The 15,424-nt window shown below is 48.7% G+C and overlaps 2 protein-coding genes across 3 annotated transcripts; one reads left to right on the top strand and one right to left on the bottom strand.

The window, feature by feature from the left end:
* Window positions 1-5,551: 5,551 nt before the first annotated feature.
* LOC123189026 (RPM1-interacting protein 4) lies at window positions 5,552-9,157 on the top strand. Its single transcript, XM_044601343.1, has 4 exons — window positions 5,552-6,500; window positions 7,248-7,739; window positions 7,850-8,023; window positions 8,896-9,157. Exons 1-4 carry the CDS (start codon window positions 6,495-6,497, stop codon window positions 8,917-8,919), a joined length of 696 nt encoding a protein of 231 aa, XP_044457278.1. The 5' UTR covers window positions 5,552-6,494; the 3' UTR covers window positions 8,920-9,157.
* A 523-nt stretch (window positions 9,158-9,680) lies between these two features.
* On the bottom strand, window positions 9,681-12,433 carry LOC123189027 (violaxanthin de-epoxidase, chloroplastic). Of its 2 annotated transcripts, none has more exons than XM_044601344.1 (6): window positions 12,263-12,433; window positions 11,646-11,846; window positions 11,312-11,484; window positions 11,059-11,155; window positions 10,584-10,975; window positions 9,681-10,500 (listed from the first exon to the last, which is right to left on the bottom strand). In XM_044601344.1, the coding sequence occupies exons 2-6, from the start codon at window positions 11,832-11,834 to the stop codon at window positions 9,987-9,989; spliced, it is 1,365 nt and encodes a 454-aa protein (XP_044457279.1). In that variant the 5' UTR covers window positions 11,835-11,846; window positions 12,263-12,433; the 3' UTR covers window positions 9,681-9,986. The 2 variants fall into 2 exon arrangements, with proteins under 2 accessions (XP_044457279.1, XP_044457280.1); XM_044601345.1 differs by having other exon boundaries at window positions 11,646-11,893; window positions 12,263-12,387.
* Window positions 12,434-15,424: the final 2,991 nt, after the last annotated feature.

Genomic DNA, 15,424 nt, shown 5'->3' on the forward strand with positions numbered 1-15,424 from the left:
CCAGGAATGATTCGCATAAAGTGACGTAACCCGCAATGTGCAGAATGGAGGCTGGGGTAAAATTGTGTAGCTGGAGGCCGAAATACTCCAGAAGCCCTCGGAGGAATGGGTGAATTGGAAATCCCACGCCCCTCAGCAGATAGGGGACGAAGCACACTCGTTCTTCCGTGGAAGGATTGGGGAAATCCTCCGCCTAGGTTTTGCCGTTGAAGGAAGCCAAGCCTGCTCGAACAGGGACCAGATCCGCAGGGGGGAGAAATCGATGCGTTTGCAACTTCGCCAATCGACTGTGGGACACGGAGCACCTCTCCCACTCGCCTTTCTCCGGGTTGGAACGGGAGGAGGAGCTGGGAATGTTGGCCATGTTGGAATGGTCTTTCCTGGCAATCTCGGAGGATTTTCTCCGCATGGTGCCGAATGGATCTGAGACCCAATCTCTTTAAATAGACGCTCTTTCTTGCATGGCCATGGTGTTATTTTGCAAAGAATACCCTGACCATCTGCATTCACCCGACATGTGGCAGTTGAAGTCATCTATGCACATAAGCCGAGGGGCGCGACCTTGAATTAAAAATCGAATACGTTACTTGGAAGTCGTCGGAGGAGGAACCCGCCTTGCAATGCCGAAGACAATCTGACAATCTGTGCGCCGAACACCTCGTCATTGAAGCCTGGTTCGGGGGCTACTGAGGGAGTCCTGGACTAAGGGGTCCTCGAGCGTCCGACCTGTTAGCCATGGGCCGTACTAGTGGACTGTGAAGATACGAAGACTGAAGACTGCACCCATGTCCGGATGGGACTCTCCTTGGCGTGGAAGGCAAGCTTGGCGACTAAATATGTAGATTCCTTTCTTTGTAACCGACCTTGTATAACCCTAGATCCTCCCGGTGTCTATATAAACCGAAGGACTTAGTCTGGAGGTGGATACTCATTATCATAGCCATACAAGCTAGACCTCTAGGGTTTAGCTATTACGATCTCGTGGTAGATCAACTCTTGTAATACTCATATTCATCAAGATCAATCAAGCAGGACATAGGGTATTACCTCCATAGAGAGGGCCCGAACCTGGATAAAACATTGTGTCCCCTGTCTCATGTTACCATCGACCTTAGATGCACAGTTCGGGACCCCCTACCCGCGATCCGCCGGTTTTGACACTGACACCCTCCTTAAGCTCTATAAATATATCCGGATCCTCTTCAAATCCGGGATCCAAGTCCCGAATATGGTCCTCTGGCTGCGGAGCGGGACTATGGATCCCCGCGATGATCTTTCTCCATTTCTGTTAAAAATAGCTGGGTTAAGTTCAACTATGTATGACTCGAGAAGAGGATTAAATAAGGCTACTAATCGAAAAGCTCACCCAGTCACCAGGGTTGTACATGGAAAGGCCTTCTCGGCATTTAAGATGAGTAAAATCTTCTTTCTCCCCTTTGTAAAGGTCAACCAACATGGCGGCCAAGGCGGCAAAATTGTCCGGACCCTTGCGCCTGCAGCGTGATGCGTCATCTTCTCCGTTGTAATGCCACATGGGGAGTCCTCTGGATTGGAGCGGCTGAACGCCTCGCGTTATTGAAATCGCCATTACCTCAATTATAGATAGTCCAGATTGGGCGAGTATTTTTATCTTGCTCATTAACTTCTTAATATCCGCACTGTCTTCCTCGTCGAGGCTTCGGGGGCGCCAACTGGAGCGCTTCTTTAATGGAGCGTTGGAAAATTAGGTAAGGCCCCGACGGATTGGGACTAGAAGAACCACGTCTTCAATATAAAACCATTCTGAGGGCCACTCTTCGGATGCCTTCTTCGGAGTGCCAGATAGGTATCCTGTCCCGGCGACACGCCATACTTCGGCACCGCCCACCTTGAATATGGATCCCTTTTGGGAGCGAGGGACGAGGCAGAAAAGTTTCCTCCATAACTCAAAATGGGCCTTGCAACCTAGGAACAGCTCGCAAAGAGCGACGAAGCCCGCGATGTGCAGAATGGAGCCCGGCGTAAGATTGTGCAGTTGGAGGCCATAATACTCCAGGAGACCTCGGAGGAAAGGGTGGATTGGAAACCCAACGCCTCTTAATAGGAAGGGAACGAAGCACACTCGCTCCCCTTCAGTAGGATTGGGGAATTTTTCCGCCAGGGCTTCGCCATTGATGGAAGTTAACCCCGCCCGAACAGGGACTAGATCTGCGGGAGGGAGATACCCCTGCGTCTGAAGCTTGGTCAGCTGGGCATGGGATACTGAGCAGCTCCCCCAATCGCCTTTCTGAGGGCCGTGGGGGCGTGAGGAAGAACCGGGAATGCCAGCCATGTTTGCGCGATTTCCTATGGCAAGCTCTAAAGATTTTCGCCTAATGTGGAATGGCATCTGAGATCCAATCTCCTTAAATAGGCGCCTTCCCTACGAAGTCAGGGTGTTATCTGTAAAAACACTTGGACCCTTCATATTTGTCTGACACGTGGAAGCCGAGGCGATGGTAGCGCAGAAGCCGAAGGGTATTATATTTAATGTGAAGTCGAAGCTTTCAGAAGTACCAGGGGGAGCCCACTTTACGAAGCCGAAGATATAGAAGCCGGATATTGCGTCGTCGCCGAAAAGTCAAATACGGTTCTTTTGATCAAATTGCTTTGAAGTATTCGGAGGAGGAACCCACCTTGCAATGTCAAAGACAATCTGCATGTTGGACACATCGTCATTGAAGCCTGGTTCGAGGGCTACTGAGGGAGTCCTGGATTAGGGGGTCCCCAGGCGTCCGGGCTATGTGATGTGGGTCGGACTGGTGGGCCATGAAGATACAAGATAGAAGATTTTCCCCCGTGTTCGGATAGGACTCTCCTTTGCGTGGATGGCAAGATTGGCGTTCGGATATGAAGATTCCTTTCTCTGTAAACCGACTCTGTACAACCCTAGGCCCCTCCGGTGTCTATATAAACTAGAGGCTTTAGTCCGTAGAGGCGATCACAATCATACAGGCTAGACATCTAGGGTTTACCCATTACGATCTCGAGGTAGATCAACTCTTGTAATCCCTATACTCATCAAAGTCAATGAAGCAAGAAGTAGGGTATTACCTCCATCAAGAGGGCCCGAACTTGGGTAAACATTGTGTCCCCTGCCTCTTGTTACCTTCGATCCTCAGACGCACAGTTCGGGACCCCTACCCGAGATCAGCCGGTTTTGACATCGACACCCGTCCTTTGCGGAACGCTTTTACGCGTTATTCTCGATCTGTGTCCATCTGCGGCTCTTTGTGGCTGTGGCCTTAGCGGACTTGGGCGTGATTGCCTTCCGCCGTACCTTCGGGGCGGTGGAGCTCGAGCAATGGGATGAATTGCTCGAGTGTATTGCCCTCCATCCCCCCTCCCTTGAGGCCGACTCGTTGTCTTGGCATCTCGAGTCAAGCGGCAGATTCTCGACTAGTTCCCTACACCAGGCGATTGTTCCCACCCCTGGCCCGGTGGAACTATCGGTGCTTTGGGAGATCAAACTCCCCTTGAAAATCCACATATTTCTCTAGCAATGGTTCCGAGTCCGCCTCCCCTCGGGCACGGAGGTCCGAAAACGTAATGGCCCTGGGGATGGCCTCTGCCCCATTTGTTTGGTACCGGAAGACTGCAATCACATCTTCTTCCGGTGCCCTGCAGCACAGTTCCTATGGAGCTGCTTCCGTGAGGTGATTGGCGGCAATTGGTGCCACGACAACCTCCCGGACTTATTTAGGGAGGTCCTTAGGCTCCCCGGCGCTAGTCGCGCCCCCACTTGGGTGGCTTTGGGTACCCTGGCATGGACCATATGGTGTACCCGTAATAAACTAGTCATCGAACGCATGATTCCATGCCATGTGACTGATGCAATCTATAAAATGTGTGGCTCCTTACAGCTCTGAAGACCGCTTAGCAAGCGGCGCGACCGAGACATCATTGACGACATCATTGCGGGTCTTCGTTCCTCGGCGTCGGCTTTTGCTCCACCACCTCCCGGGCCGGATTAGCTCTTTTTTAGCTTTGTTTGGGGCTTGTCCTGCTGTGCCCCCAGTGTGACTTTATGACTTGATTGTACTTTGTACTGACGTGTTGGATGATTGGTTCGTTGCTTTATAATATAAAAAGCGGGGGAAAACCCTTTTTTCTTAAAACTAGCGGTGCAACAGAAAGTTCGCGTGTAGCTCAGGCTACATGGAACCTCTTATCCTCAAACCTCCAGACTTTCGGAGGTCTCCTCGCCGCCACAAAAAAACTTCCTTCACCGCCGCCCTATCCACCGGCCGCCGTCGGTGGAGGCCTCCAAAGACTAATGGCGGCGGCCGAGCTTCCCACCTCGACGCCCCCACTTTCCCCTCTCCCCCTACCCCTCTTTCTCTCCCATGCCACTGATCTGCGCTGCATCTTCCGGCCGATCGCGGCTCCTCCATTTGATGCCGAGTTGGTGAATATCTTTCGGCTGGTCGTGGCTCCTCCATTGATGCTACGTTGGACGAAATCTCCTTGTGGACGCACGACCGTTGCAGCAGCCGCTCTTCGAGATCGCCTCTCATCTGATCCTGCGCGAGGTCGCGGGATCCCGGGATACTCCACCCACAGGGCGGCCCAAGAGTAGCAGACGAAGCAGGCAGGTGAGGATCCAATGCAGCAGCCACAACGCACTGCAGCAAAGCACCGGTGGCCTCGTCATGCTGGGAGCGGCCGGATCTAGCCTCCCCATGTCCGGCAGCTGTGACGACATGTTAGGAACCATGGCTACGGTTCGGTTCTATCCAGGTTGGGTCCATGTGGCGACTCGCAATGGTTGGGCATCGGTTCGGGGCCTCCATCTTGGATACGTCATGTGACGGCGCCCTCCATTGGTGGCTAGCGCGGTGAGATGCAATCTACAATGACAACTTGATGCAAAGGGTATGATTGTGCAGCGGTGATAGTGGAATTCTAGCCCATCGCATGTAGCTGATGGGATCGCAAAAAAGTTGTGACGACAATAAATGATTGACTTTGATTTTGTGGTGCTTCTCGAGCTCCGGAGTGAAAAACCTAGGCCTGACCCAATTTGGTTATACCTGGCAGTGGTGATGTTGTACACCGTTACCTTGTTGAAAGCATTGCTCGGGTATGCTCGGACCTGTTTTTCAGAGTGAAACCCTAGATTCGGCTTTAGTAGTTGGATCCGATGACGGCGGCGCCTGAGTGTCGTTCATATAGGCAGTGTGTCAAAAGATGGTTGGTGCGGATATGGTTATTGATGTAGTTGGTGGATCGCTTCATGGTTTGTTTTTTGCTTTTTCCTCGCTTAGGTGTAGCTTTGGTCTTATATGACTTTATTTTTTGTCAGTGTTTTGTGTGTGTCCATTAGTGTTGATTGTATGCATCCCAACTATACAGAGGCCGAACATGTGTTCATTTTGTTTGTATTCGCTTTATGCTTAATTTGAGTCAAAAAATTTGATTATCCTAAACGAAAGGGAGAATGCCTTTTTTTTTAGGGAAGGAGGGATAAAGCCAATTTGATGCGATGCGAGCGAGACATTAATATCTCCGTACCAAATTGAAATATTAAAATCAGACAGAGAAGCTTTCAAGACTTCGAACTGACAAGCAGTGGCGCTCCTTCCCTCGTCAACGGCTTTGTCTTCTTCCTTTGCTCTCCTTCCCTCCCCCTTCTTCCCCAACCTCCCCTCCCCGTTCTGAATTCCCATCTCCTTCTTGCGTTTGCTTGTATATATCACACACCAAACACCCTTCGGAGGCTGCGAGGTCGGAAGAAAGAGGAGCCACCTTTGACTCCTCTCTCTAGTGGTTTTTGTGGGGATTTCGGGTGTTGCGAGAGGATTAATTAGTGGATTTGTATTCTTGGAGATACAAGTTCTTGGAGAGGCTGCTAGTTCTTGGAGAGTTTTTCCTTTTCTTGTCCTGAGAGAGATTCATGCCCAGGAGTTCACCCTGAGGAGCTGGTATTGTTCTTTCTTCTGTCTGAGGGTTAGCGTGAGAGGATCCACCTTTGAGTTGACCGACCAGAATTCTTGAAAGAAATTTTGTTGGTTTTCGCGTGGATCGGTCGTTAGGTTCGTTGATGTTGGCTCAGTTCTACTAGCTGGAAGGGCGGCTGGGGCACCTTGTGTGGAGAGAATTTTGGTGCTTCTCTCAAGAACCGTGGGGACAAATTAGCCCCCTCGTTTCTTGATTTCTTGTGGGGGATTCGATTTGCTTGTTTCCTCCAGGGTGCTGCCTTCAGTCATTCTTATTTTCTTGATAGATTGGATAGTTTATCCTCTGTAAAAGAAAACCACAAGCTTTGACTTTCAATCATTCTTGGGAGTTGGGACTGGGAAGGTTTGGATTGGAAGGGGATATCTATTGGTCCTCCGTTGTGGTGAACTCGATCTAGATTTCTTCTGTTGCCTCAATTTCTTTTGGCACTCCCTGTGCTTTCTTGTGGAGGAGTGTGGCCTGTTTTCCCAAGAATTTGAGAGAAAGGAGGGGACCCAGCATTTTCTAAGAGGCCAATGGCGGTGAGTGGTTCATTTCTACTTTTTCTCATACCAAGTCATATTCTTAGTGCTGGAGAAATCTTTAGTTGTTGGTGTCTTGGTCCCCTGGGCTCCTCGTAAAGCATAATGCATTTTCATATGACGGAGGGCATATGTGTTATCCCTTTGTTACGTTAGCTAATTAATTAGGCATAGAGAAGCTTCTCATTTAAGCTTAGTTAGGAATATACTCTTATTTATACCATTTCTTGTTCAGGTTGGAGTAGTATTTTCATGTTTGTGCAAGTTCGGTCTGAGACATTTCTGTCCGGGAACCGCAGGGAGTCATCTATATTGGTCAGCAAATGCTGTTACATGTGGATACAATCATCCTGGCCTAGTTAACACAAAATACTAAAATCTAATTTTTGGGCTTGAGCCAGATTAGTGGCATAACCTATACTGATTTGAATTGCCAACTAGCTTATGCAAATTTCTTATTAATGCAATTCGGTTAGCATGCATCATGAAATACATAGTTCTTTTGTATGAGCATCTATCAGTTGAGGACTAATAATAATCTCATGTGTATACTTGTTAAGTCCTCAGCATAGTTTTTTAAGGGTAAATCCTCGGCGTAGTTGGAACGTTCTGAAAGATTTGTTTGTATTTGTCAAATGGCAATGCCTGATAACCAGTGGATTCTTCATTTCCTTGTGAACCATAGATCATGGTACTCCTGAAAATGATGTCAAGATGTATAGTAATTATCTCATCTTGTTTAAACAGCAACCACGCATTCCTGCATTTGGGGACTGGGAGAACAGCGAGGACGTCCCTTACACCCAGAAGTTCGAGGGTGCACGGAAGAACAAAAAAACAGGCGTTTACTCCAATCCAAACGAGCCAGGACATCAGCAGCCCGACCCCCCTCGCAGGTCACCGCTGAACCCATCAGCATATACACCTGAGCCCCGAGAACAGGCTCCAAGGACTCCACTCCATGGAAGAAGGCCTGGAGCCGACCCCCATCACCGTGAACCCGCGCCACGACGGCACGCAAATCCTCCGCGGGAGCAAGGGGGCAACGGTGGCAGCACTCCCAGAAGCCCTTACAGAAATGCTGCAGGGTCTGCTTCACCGATGCAGTCAAACAGTTCAGCAAAGCCGAGGAACAGGGCAGCTGGAATGCACACTCCAGAGAGGAGGCCTTCGTCCGAAGCGCAGGGCCAGCACACTCCTGGAAGGGGCAGAACGAGGCAGAGCAACCAAAGCTACAATGTACTACCACATTCTATTCCTTTGTTTCTCTTCTTTCTTATTGGTCCGGGAATATATGTGTCTGAACTTTGGAGATGATGAGCTGTTTGCTTTTGCATTTCTGAATCCAGCCTGACGATGAAGTGGCTGTTCCACCATTTGGTGAGTGGGATGAGGCGAACGCGGCATCAGGCGAAAAGTATACGGGTATCTTCAACAGGGTGAGGGATGATAAACTATCGCCCGACTCTTCTGCCAGGCAGCAGTCATCTGGCAATCGCAAAGACGAAAATAAGGTGCAACAGGTATGTAAAAGCAACTCTTTGAGTAAGCTGTCCTCAGCTTCTGCTACCATCGGTTTGCTTATCTTTGCTTGACTTCAGAATTTCGACTGCATATCACTTATGCAAATTGGAAAAAAAATCATGAATGCATCTTCGTAAGGGAATTGGTAGCCTTACTATGATATAGTGTAACGCAATTTGGTAATAGAGTTCTGTGGTCGTCAGCAAGACAGCAGGCAATTATGTTTGTATTCTTATCACAATTTCTTGCAGCACATCTAGCAGAATAAAAATGTCTACAAAATGTGCGAATGCTGCTTGAATAAATTGATCAAGTACCACAAAACAGCCCAGTCACATGATGTTAAACCTCATCCTCACTCTAAACAATGGGTACTTCATGCATAAATATTGCAATGATGATTCGTAATGACCTTTCAATCCACTATACGCTAGATCGCTAGCAGATGGAATAGTAACCTTTTGTGAAAAAAAATTAATGAATAAATAGTGTGTTTTTTTGCGGGGAATAAATAGTGTTGTTAGCAACTTCAATGTGTATGGTACAGCCAAATTCTTACACAATTTATCATACTTAATATGCACACTTGTTATACTAGTAAAAAATGATAATATTTTGTGCAATCTGCTTTATTTGTATTGGTTATTACGGCCTTATGGGTGATCTCAATAATTTGGAGTTTAAACATAATGCTATCAGTGATGTCATTATTGGATCACCACTTTTTGCATAAAGGCAAAAAAAAATGTGTTTGTATCTTTCTAGTGGACAATATGCTCAGCACAAATAGCATTATCTGTTTCTATTTCATTTGCCACATGATATTTCAAAGACATTTTTTCGTTGACTGAACTTTCCCTCTTTTCTCCAGACATGTCCTTGCTGCATACTTTGACAAAATGGGGATACGGTCACAGAGAGTTCTGATAAACTTCCTGGGTTACTTGTGGAACAAATAGCCGTTCTTGTGAAGAATTTGTCACCAAACTATATATTCTGTATACTTTTCAATGCTTATTAGTCATTACTATTGGTGTGAGTGTGTACCTATGATTGCATTGTTCTACAATTTATGTTCTATGCTTATTTGGAACATATATATGATGCCATTGAGATGCGTGCATTGTGAAGTATGTATGCCGTGAGCAGTTTTCCGTGTTCTTTTTTCTTTTCCATACCCCTCCCTCGTTGGGAGTCAGGTTCCATTACCACGATGATAACGGAACAGTAACGAGAAGTTTGCACATTGTTGGGAGCGAGATTATATGTATATCTGATCGGTTGTGCTGTGCTTCATAACGGTTGCACTAAAATCAAGTATAAAATTCTTGTAGATTGTATTAAACCCCCTGAGTTAACCCCATATGTTCATTCCCTTGCCAAATGGACGCCGTTGTTTAATTTTTTTATGTCAGTTTTGTTTACAAGAGCATAGAAGTCCAAAAAAAGTTTGTCCGTACCCCCCTGTTTCTATTTGAGCTACCGCTGAAGAGTGATTTTAAACTTGCTGAATACCATCAAGTTTTCTAAAGAGCTTCTTATGGAGAAAAAGTTAACAAGATTATGAGATTTTTTTGATAATAAATAACATTTGGTATGGTTAGCATTTTACATAAATTAAGAACCTAAATTGCCATAAAAAAAGAGGAGAATAACGGAATTTGAACTATCCCCAGAAACAGGTATATAATTAACCCAGAGTATAATAGGAACAGTTGTATACATTTATATACCTCTTTTGGACAAAAAATTTACATACTTACTGATGCTTTACACAAAAGCTAATCTGGGAACATGTTGCGCCAGTGGGTAAAACATTATCAGATTCAAAGTTTTGATTTCTGTTGGAGAATCTGTTACTGTAGGTACTGTCTCGACAATTAGAAGCTACTTTGCTCACCACTGGATGGCACCCTGTTCTGCAATCCTCCTTGCATAGGCAGGAGTGGCTGCTGGGGGTAGCTATCTTAGCTTCCTTATCGGCAGGGAGCGGCTGAAGAGCTCCTCGACCTCGGTCGCCTCCAAGTTCAGCTGATCCAAAATTTCCATCTCCTCTTTGCTCAAACCCTGAAAGAAGTTCATCACATCCTGTTTGACCTCCATGATGCCATCTGCCAACCTCTTAACCAGTGTCTCCTCCTCCCTCTCCAGCTCTTTGACCTCTCCCTCGATCTCCCCTTCGATCTCCTTTACCTCATCAACGATGAGCTTCTCCCCTTTTTCAACAGTCCTCTCGATTCTATCGGCAAGAGGAGGCTCAGCACCACAGGTGTTGTCTGTCCTGATAAATGTGGAGAAGTCCCGCCCTACGCTTTTCGCAGCCCTTTCTAGCTCGGGGACTATTGTCTCAGGTAATTCCTTGCTTCTTGTGTACACAACAGCGCCACCATATCCATCCCATGCATCATTTCTTCCACGGTAGTATACAAATATGTAGTCATCGTCCTTGTTCTCTATTTTCGATGAGAGAATGTACCTACGGTCGAACAAATGTTCAGCTGATAGACTGAAGTACTACAGCAATGGTATAATTTCAGAGTGTGGTGGAGAGGGACATACCAGTCATCCTGATAGTGCAGGTACTCGTTGTCATGGTTATACAATATTGCTGGTTGTGAGGAATCCTGTACGAACCGCTGCACGGCCCCCCTGGTGAAGAAGCCGGTGTCCGGGGTGGGAATTCTCCATGCCAAATTTGCAACAAGCCTGTCTCCCTCGAGACGAAACTCGTGAAGCTGGCAATCGAACGTGTCAAAAGTAGGATTTAGGCCACTTGAAATGTACCACTTGCCTCTAAAATCTTCCATGTTGAAGTTCTTGACAAGGGCAGATGGATCGGGGACGGGGAACTCCCCAACATCAGACTTTTTGGGGACACATTTTTTGCGTGAAACGGCGCACTCGTTGAATTCATCGACCACGCTGTTCTCGAACAGATCCCCACATTTGATCTATGGGATGACAGAGCACAAGAAAATGTTAACTTTTTTCCGAGACATGGAGCTGGATCCATGGTTCTGGAACACTGAATTACCTGGCATTCAGTCTCGTCAGGTCGATTGTTACATGTATTTAAGCATGCCACATTTGCTGCACATGATGGGTTGGCTATGCATTTGGCCAGCTCGATCCTGAAATTGGTACCATTTTGGTTTAAGTGAGGAAGACATGAACATAACAGATCTGCATAACTTAATTGTTCTTTCTAGTATGGAAACAAGAAATTTGGGTTGAATTCAACAGAATAAACCGTATTGCGGCATATTCCGGCTTGTGTAGGGTCACACCTGCATTCCTTGAGCAGGCAAGTGCATGTCTTGAGAGCATCAGTGGCACCGGCAGAAGGGACTAGCAGAACCACACATGCCGCCAGCCCTGTCACCGTGACCAGTTGCAGTTTGCTCCAGCTTTTGATGCTATTGAAAACATCTGGCAGTTGCAGTAATGTGTGTACCTTAACCTGTCAAATGCAAAAGAGAAACAAAATCACGTTGTTTTGTTTGTTTGTTTGTTTCCTCAAAAAAAATGAATGGGAAAATTAACATCATGTCTGTCTCAGCAGCATAACAAGAAGGGAAGCGAACTTGTTATTATTATCAAGAACGAGCAATCAGCAATCACCTCGGACGATCGAGCGGTGCTTATGTGCAGGTGATCGGTCCTCCATAAGCTAGCCCTGACGCAACACCGGTGGAAGTTGAGGGTGGTGCGGCCCCTGCTGACTGCACCTCTAGAGCCGGGACCGTGGAGAACGCTGGAGGAGGAGCCTTCGGCTGGGAAGACGTGTTTAAAGCACTGCCGCGACAACATTTGCGCAGCAGTCTGCGTTTCCAGGGAAAATTTTGAATTTCAGTATGCCAGAAAACACACTGCAAAGAACCTACGTGCATCAGACTGGAAGATAGTGAAACATAAAATGACAATTCTGAAGAAAAGATCCTTCATCTGTTCCATAAACAATTGGTTACGTTTTAGTGCTGGAGATTGCACAAGAACAACTCTACCACTGCTCATTTTCAGAAATAGCAGGAAGAAAAAAACATCCCCAACTCAGGCAGTAGGCCCGGAGCCAAGGAATCAATCACTTATCCACACCAGATTTCTTTCCGGGAGAAAAAAGAAATCCACGGTCAATAGAATCACTCCCAAAATTAAGCACGCCTGAGAAAGTAGGAAATGCGGAAATGGCAAGAGAAGGCAGGCGAGAGGGCGGCGGGGAGAGGAGGCCGAGAAAGAACCTGAGCCGCCGCCGCGACGCCGACCAGAGCGTAGGAGACGGAGATTGGGATAGTGCGGATGGATGGATGGATGGATAACACGGTGAGGCAAGCTTGGCTATGGGAAGAAGCGCGCGGGAGCGGGTGGGAATGGAGTGGAAAGACGTGGCCGACGTGTGCCGCGGAGCACCAGAGGCACAGGTCGGGTGGAGCTCCGATCCGATAAGCGCAAGCGGGTCTGTCAGATCCCACTCGATCGATCCACTGGGAGAACTAAGAACAGGAACGATTTTTTTTTCTCTCCAATACGCGTGGATGTCATATACTGTTAGAGAAAGAAAATGGGATCTGACAAGGTGAACGCTGTCCGTCGCCGCGGTGTGAACGCCGCATATGACGCCGCCGTGGTGTGAACGCCGCATGGCGTCGCTCCGGCTTGCTGCCCGAAACTAAATCTGTCTATTTAAGCCAGTCACCGTCCCGCAACCCTAGCTCATCCACCCCTCTTCCCCCCTCTTCGCGCCGCCAGCCTGAACCCATCCACCTCCTCCCTCTCCTGCTTCGCCGCTCCACCATGGTTCAGAGGAAGATCACCTACTACGCAATGCTCACGCCAGAGCGTCGGTACGAGATCCAGCGGGAGATCCGGGCGAGACAAGCCGCGCGCGCCGCCCGCATCACTACCGGGCTGCCTCCGGACTCGCCGGAGCCGGAGAAGGAGGAGGAGCAGTTGGTGGAAGAGGAGGAAAGGGAGCTGACTCCGATGAAGGTGGAGGATGCAGAGGAGGCAGAGCCGCCAGAGCAGGAGATGTCGGGCTTCAACATGAAGCAGGCGGAGGCAGAGTTCATCGTCGCCCAATCGGTGGAGATGGCGGAGAAGCAGGTCATCCTGGAGTCCATCTAGAATGAGGCCTATGTGGAGGCCAACCGGGCGTTCCCCCAGCAGGAGTAGGTGGCGTCCGACGTGCTCTTCGCCAAACTCGACGGGGAGTTGGGAGGAGGAGGCCGGAGCGGAGGAGCCGGAGTTGCAGCTACCGCCCATGCTGCGGGAGCAGGGCACTGAGATCGTCGACATCTCCGACGAGGAGTAGCTAGGTGACCGACGTAGTATGTAGGTTTATTTTGTTTGCGTGTCTTTGTGTAGATTTAAGAATCTAGTATGAGATGTTCGGATACAACTTGTGAAATTTGAGGTGTGCTCGGTCACAGGCCGCGCGTTGAGGCGTCCGCGGGCGTTTGAGGGGCCACATTTAACTCTCTTAGAATCACTCTAGAACCCCAAGTGTTGTTTTAATGTGGAAGACAAGATGAATATTGGCTTCACGTGGAAGGAGCAGCTTATATGCTAAGGTTCCCACACGCTATAAGGGCATCTCCAATGGCAACTTGCAAAAAGCCTCCCGCATCCATCCATGGACAGGGGGGCCAGTCCATGGACATGGATACGCGAGGCAGCCATCCAACACTAGCCATATACATTTCAAACTATTTTTCAACAAACCGGATGAAATTCATGCAAACACAGGCGGATTTCGTACAAACATGACAGTTTCATAAAAATACGACGGATCACTACATTTCGAACATTTAGAACAGAAAAAAGAGATTCGTCCCTAAACCTATCCTACAGCGGTGGTGTGTGGCGTCCAAGCCCGTGTCGTCCTTTTTCCGTCGTCTTCATGAGCATCGACGATAAGACCGATGAAGCGAAGGTGCGGTCACCGGCGAGGAAGAGTGAAACACGGGAGACGGACTGGCCCACATGGGATACCAGGCCCCGCCGCCTCTCGTGGCCTACTCATTCTCGGAGGAGTTCGTGCCTTGTCCTTTGCCGATAGACGTGATGTCCATGAGGGAAATGGCGGCGGCTTGGCTGTCCTCGTCCCACCGGGCCGGCTGATGGTTCGTCGGCAGCCTATAGGAGGCGCAACTGGCTATGTTTTCCTCCGTGATCGCTTGTAGCTGCGCCTCTGCGGCTGTCGCTTCCTGCCGAGCAGCGGCTTGAGCGCGGACGGCATCATAGATGGTACGATGCTCCATGACGAAACTTGGGTTCGCCGTGGCCATGGCCGCCACGGCCTCCTCCCTCGCGCGCTTGCCTTAGGTCTGGCCCTCCGCCAACCGATGCTGCTCTAGGAGGAACAGGTTGTATCGTTGTTCCTCCTGAGCCTGCTGGAACGCTGACAAAGGCGCGGGCTGCACCTCCGCCATGACGGTGTTGAACTGCGCATGCGCCTGCTCCATGGTGAAGCCGACGTGCACAGGAGGCGCGGGAGCCGTGGTGGAGTCGTCGAAGCCCGTCTCCATCATGGTGCATCCTCTTCGTCGGAGATCTAGGGCGACCTGGCCGGCAAGCCACCCTCGATCCGCCTGGCACGATGGTTATGCTAGGAGGCGGCACGTGCGGCCATCGGCCGCCGGGTGCTTCATCTCCAGCGACAGGCTGTCCCACATTGCTTTCCTGCTGGCGGTCATGGCAGATGCAGTGCAAGGAGGAGGATGTGGAGAGGCTGGTGTTGTAGTGTGGTGTTAGCCGGGTGTGACTGCCTTTATATAGCGGATTCCGGTGAGGCCAGGCGCCCGGGTGCCTCAATGCACGGCGCCGGAGTGGGTTTCTCGGCCTGCGAGCCTGCTTAATGGCGGCAGGCAGACTGACAGTGAAGGAAATATGCCCTAGAGGCAATAATAAAGTTGTTATTTATATTTCCTTATATCATGATAAATGTTTATTATTCATGCTAGAATTTTATTAACCGGAAACTTAGTACATGTGTGAATACATAGACAAACAGAGTGTCCCTAGTATGCCTCTACTTGGCTAGCTCGTTAATCAAAGATGGTTAAGTTTCCTGACCATAGACATGTGTTGTCATTTCATGAACGGGATCACGTCATTAGAAAATGATGTGATGGACAAGACCCATCTGTTAGCTTAGCATTATGATCGTTTAGTTTTATTGTTATTGCTTTCTTCATGACTTATACATATTCCTCTGACTATGAGATTATGCAACTCCCGAATACCGAAGGAACACCTTGGTGTGCTATCAAATGTCACAACGTAACTAGGTGATTATAAAGATGCTCTACAAGTGTCTCCGAAGGTGTTTGTTGGGTTGGCATAGGTCGAGATTAGGATTTGTCACTCCGTGTATCGGAAAGGTATCTCTGGACCCTCTCGAT

Source organism: Triticum aestivum, chromosome 2A (assembly GCF_018294505.1).
Source record: "Triticum aestivum cultivar Chinese Spring chromosome 2A, IWGSC CS RefSeq v2.1, whole genome shotgun sequence".
Taxonomy (NCBI): Eukaryota; Viridiplantae; Streptophyta; class Magnoliopsida; order Poales; family Poaceae; genus Triticum; species Triticum aestivum.

What these genes read in the sequence shown, in the direction of transcription:
- LOC123189026 (XM_044601343.1), top strand. An exon ending in AGAGCAACCAAAGCTACAAT is followed by an intron (nt 7,740 to 7,849) that starts GTACTACCACAT and finishes TTCTGAATCCAG; the next exon opens with CCTGACGATGAAGTGGCTGT. An exon ending in ACGAAAATAAGGTGCAACAG is followed by an intron (nt 8,024 to 8,895) that starts GTATGTAAAAGC and finishes TCTTTTCTCCAG; the next exon opens with ACATGTCCTTGCTGCATACT.
- LOC123189027 (XM_044601344.1), bottom strand. Translation starts at nt 11,834, where the DNA reads ATGTTGTCGCGGCAGTGCTTTAAACACGTCTTCCCAGCCGAAGGCTCC. An exon ending in GCACCGCTCGATCGTCCGAG is followed by an intron (nt 11,485 to 11,645) that starts GTGATTGCTGAT and finishes TGCATTTGACAG; the next exon opens with GTTAAGGTACACACATTACT. An exon ending in CTGCACTATCAGGATGACTG is followed by an intron (nt 10,501 to 10,583) that starts GTATGTCCCTCT and finishes GTTCGACCGTAG; the next exon opens with GTACATTCTCTCATCGAAAA.